This window comes from Malurus melanocephalus, unplaced genomic scaffold (assembly GCF_030028575.1).
Source record: "Malurus melanocephalus ecotype Western Australia unplaced genomic scaffold, MMel_1.1 scaffold_637, whole genome shotgun sequence".
Classification (NCBI taxonomy): Eukaryota; Metazoa; Chordata; class Aves; order Passeriformes; family Maluridae; genus Malurus; species Malurus melanocephalus.
The window spans coordinates 342,032-346,836 of NW_026623869.1; the positions used below are offsets into that span (position 1 = coordinate 342,032).

Here is a 4,805-nt window from a genome sequence, read left to right on the forward strand (position 1 = left end):
AATGCAGAGTGAGCAGTGGCCATTCCCTTCCCACCACCCATGATGGCTCTGCTGMATTTGTCAGGGCAGACACCCAAGAAAATGATATTTCTTTTCCAAAAAAACAGCATGGTACCATTTTTTACCCTTCACAACATTATATCAGGAATAGAACACCAAGACACAACGTCCTGAATGCAAATATAAACCCCTCTGCACAGAAAAACCGCCCAAGCAAAATTTCCAAACTCCTCAGATCAGACAACAAAAAGCCAGGCACAAACATCTCCTCTTCCCCCAATGCTGCTTTCGCTCATTTATCCAAAAAGAAGAGAAATCAAGTCCTACCTTTGGAGCAGGGTCTGTGAGCGAGGTGAGGAGCAGAGCAGACACCAGAGGGGACTGTGTAGGGAGGGTATTTGAGCACCAGGCTGCCCTCCCCAGCTGGGCACCGTGAGGGTTTATTGGCGCATCCCACAGTGCTGCGGGGATTCTGTGAACCACCACCAGCTCTGCCTCTGCTCCAGCACCCACCCACCCCCAAATCACCCTTCTCACCCCACAGAAAAGTAACATTGATCTCGCTGGCCCCACTGATTATTTTCTTCCAGGATGATTCCTGCTGCCTATGGAAAGAAATGATTCAAGTACCAAGCACTGCAGAGCAACCTGTTGCTTCCTGGAATTTCTACCTCCCCTCTCCCAAAAAGTCCAGTTGTCCTTGCCATTTTTTCACTAATTTCTTTGTCTCTAAGGACTGTAAGTTGATAGTTTATGCAGATGGCTTTATCTACACAAAGACTGAATTTTTGAAGCTAATTTCTCGCATTCAAGCCCAGAATGTGCACATTGTCAACTTATTTCATTCTTGATGCAACTGTATCTCAGGAAAGGCTGTGAAGAAATGCCCTGAAATACAAGAAATAAACAATATGGAAAACCATATCCACTCCGTTCAGTCTGCCTGTTCAGGGCCACAAAATAGGAACAAGACCCCCAAAAATGCAAATAAAAATCATGAAGTGAAATGATATAAAGGAGGAAAAARGCTTTTGATTTCAACAGATTGCCAAGGTAGTTCTCACATCTGTTGCATGAATTAATAATAACAAATGGGGTTTCCCATTTTGGCTTTTCTCAGAGCCCTCCCAAGGTCAGAGGGACAGAGCCAGGCTGTGTTATGCCCCCAAAAAAACAATCCACAAGCAACTGCTGCTCTTGAAGAAAAGGCTCTTTCAATCCATCRGATTCTGGTTTTAAACAAAACTCAGTTGACATGAATACAATAAATATTTTATTAGTGGAATGTATTGAGGGCTTTTTTTTGAGGTTTTTTCTCTTCCATTCTTCCTCCTACCCTCACCACCTCAGACACAGATGGCAGAACAGTTTGCAGTCCAAGCCAAGGACAAAATTTCAAGGTAAAGAACAGCGAGAGGTTGAAAGTTCAGACTGGCAACTTTGAGTGCCAGTCCCTCAAGCGTTTGATTCCCCAAACCCACAGGCAAATTGTCATTTCTTCTTCCCATAATATGATCTATTAAGCTCTTCTGAGGCAGGTCACAAGCTCCATGGGGACAGCACAAATTCCTGCCTGCCCTAACACTCSTCCAGCTATTGCAATATCCCTTTATTATTTCATTGAAAAGCCCCACCATTATCAACCGTCTATTTCTGATTGTTGTTTTTTAATAGTTCAGTGAGTGTTGGAGTTTTACAAAAATGGGAAGAGTCTCTTTTTCAGGATRTAGAGCACTGTGGCCAGGAAGAGGGCGAGGGCCAGGAAGATGAGCAGCTTGTCCGTCAGCTCCCGGCGGTTGTACTTGGTGATCAGCTTCCTCCCCAGCTGGATTGTCCCAGACATGGACTTGAATTCCTCATTTGCTTCCAGGATGGTTCGGGAAGAATTGGCTGAAATTAAAGGGGAAAAAAAAAAGGAATTAAATCAGCAGGTTGTGCTTCAAAAATGCAAAATTTGTAAGGATGAGRTATTTGGCAACACAGAGAGCGCCCGAGGGATCCTTCTGGGTCAGGCTGAGTTGTGGGTGAGACTGACACAGAGTGTTCTCACAGCTCAGGGGTGTTGATGCACTCAGAAAACAGAAATTCCCACTACTAACTCAGAATTTGCAGCTGGGTTTTATAAGCGATTCCCTTGATGAATTCCAAGTGCTGTTCATTCAGAAATAGGGTGAAAAAGTGCCTGCCAAATTGTCTCTTTAATGGGAGAAGGAACATGCTACTTCTACAGCAACAAACTGTGCCCAGCTGCCACCCTCAGATGGGGCAGAAAGCAAGGAGAGCAAAACTGTGTTATTTATCCTTGTCTTTAAAGTTCCCTCTCTTGCCCAAAAGCACAGCTAGRAAGAGGCCCAGGCAGCAACTTCTAAATGCTCCATGAATCACCAGTTCTGACAGGTCACTTGATTTATTGTTTTAGGGGTGGAAGCCAAGGAACTGGGTGAAATCTTGGTTTCACAGTCCCTGATGCTCTGCTGACAGAGCAAGTGACCTCRGGTTCAAGGCACTTGATCTCAGTGTCTCAGCCATCCCAGCTGGAGCCTGGCTGGAAGCAGCCTTCAGACACTCTTTTCTCTGTGCAGGGATCTGTATCCATGCTTCTGTTTTTTATGCCATTCCCAAATCCATGCCAGGACAGTGGGACAGAGTAACAATGCTCTGGCCTCTGTGTGAGCTCACGTTGCTTTTACAACTGCCTTTATGTGAAACTAAACTTCATCCTGACMCCTTTTCCTTCTCGTAATCATGAAACAGAAACTCCAATGAACAGGAACTCCACACAAAGTACACTATTATTTCCTGTTTATGTCCAGCTGTTACAGGAGTTCTGCAGGCCAGTYCTTTCATTCCCATTGCAGCACATCCTCCTACTCTGCTCCACGTTTGTYACCTCTCCTCTTCCTGACAGAACTGACTAAAAGTGTTTCCATCAGCCCATCCATGCCCAAATTCCAGTTGTACCTAAGGTCTGCACRGTCTCCTCACTCTGCTGCACTTGCTGGGACATCATCCTGCTGATGCTCATCAGACTCTCTGTGATGTTGCTTGCACTCTCTGCCAGACTTTCCTTTGTGGTCTTCCTGAAAAGGAAAAAAAAAGCAAAGCAGGAAGGGATAAAATTATTTCTTTGGGTACTTTTGGAAAATGCTGCTGATGGGGAGCTTAGAACAGAGTTTGGCACTAAACATCTCTCCAGCGTACAAAAGACATAACTGGTTTTCACTGCATGAGAAATTCAGATTATCTTCCCTAAAAAGTAAAAAAACCCACAAAATATGAAAGTTCTGAGCCCAAACAACAGCCAGTGGCTGAGAATCTCACAGGGGCTTTTATTTCAACACTTATTCACCCAGGACTATGTAATTCCATGGGCTACTATGGTAGCAGTACCACAAACTACCACTTTAATGTCCTGAGTATCCYAGTTGTTGCTTTCAATACACATCATGCATACACTTACATCCAGGTCTGCCTGTGAAAGAAGCTTGGATAATGATCTACTACTTGTTTTGAACCCTAACGGAATTAACGTAAAAGACAGTAAGAACAGAGGAAGGTTAATTTATCCCCTTTTCTGCTTAGACCTGCAAATGCCAAGAAAACTGGAATTTATCACAGTCCTTAACAGCTCAAATTGCCACAAAAGGGAAATGCATTCATAAAGAAATGCTACACTTCAGATAAAATTAAACACCTTAAAAATATTATGTCCATTTAAAACTAGTGAATATAGAAGACACTGCTTAAATCTCAGACAGTACAGTGGGACAGTCCAATACCTTTGCCTTAAGACGTCTCTCCCTTGCAGCAGCTGATCTTTCTCAGAGTTGTCAATAGCAATTTTGCAGGCCAGATTTGCTTTTCTCCAGGCTACCTGGTTGCTGAAATCACAAGAGCAGGGTGTTGTAATGTGATGGTAACACCTTGCAAGCACAGACAGTTTTCACAAAGCAACCCCCACTGTAACTGGGCATCCCTGACATGTGCATGGACCCTCTGAATCCCAGAATCATTTGGGTTGGAAAATACTTTTAAGATCATCGAGTCCAAGTGTGCCCCATCCCCAGCAAGTGCCACCTCCAGCCCCTCCTTGGACATCTCCAGGGATGGGCACTCCAAACCTCCCTGGGCAGCCCCTGCCAATCCTGAGCACCCTTTCCATGGGGAAATTCCTGCTGATGTCCCCCCTGCCCCTCCCCAGCCCAGCCTGARGCCGTTCCCTCTCCTCCTGTCCCTGTTCCCTGGAGCACAGCCCGACACCCCCGGCTGTCCCCTCCTGTCACTGTCTCCATATTACTACACAGGATAACAATATTCTATCCTGGCATTCCCTCTCCTCAGTGTAGCATTTATGGAGCAAGGCTCCACAGCTGTCAGATTCTTACACCACCTACTCTGAGCTCAAGTGCTCAAAGGGACAGAACAGACTTAGGAAGGCAGGAAGGAGAAGGGAGCTGCACCCTTTCTGTCCCTGACCTCTTGTTCTGGGGTAAAACACGAGTCAGTGACTGTGCTTCCAAACCACAATCTGAGACACACCACAGCCAGCCTTTGGTTACAGGGGACTTGGGAACAGCACCAGCTGCCCGACCCACCTGAGCATTTGTTTCTTRTGGTTCTCCACCTCCCGCAGCAAGGCTTGTTTCTCCGACTCCTTGTCCTGYTCCTTCGCCATCTGCTCCAGCTCCTTTGGCGGAGAGCACAAACASCAGAACCTCACCAACCACCCGCAACTCGCACACCCCACACCCGGCCGGGGAGCGGATTCCGAGAGGATTTATCTGATAAACCCCCAATCCACGGCC

The 4,805-nt window shown here is 46.0% G+C and overlaps 1 protein-coding gene across 1 annotated transcript; it reads right to left on the minus strand.

The window, feature by feature from the left end:
• Window positions 1-1,256: 1,256 nt before the first annotated feature.
• On the minus strand, window positions 1,257-4,733 carry BNIP1 (BCL2 interacting protein 1). The gene is made up of 4 exons (XM_057383504.1): window positions 4,596-4,733; window positions 3,780-3,881; window positions 2,962-3,080; window positions 1,257-1,890 (listed from the first exon to the last, which is right to left on the minus strand). The coding sequence occupies exons 1-4, from the start codon at window positions 4,673-4,675 to the stop codon at window positions 1,694-1,696; spliced, it is 498 nt and encodes a 165-aa protein (XP_057239487.1). The 5' UTR covers window positions 4,676-4,733; the 3' UTR covers window positions 1,257-1,693.
• Window positions 4,734-4,805: the final 72 nt, after the last annotated feature.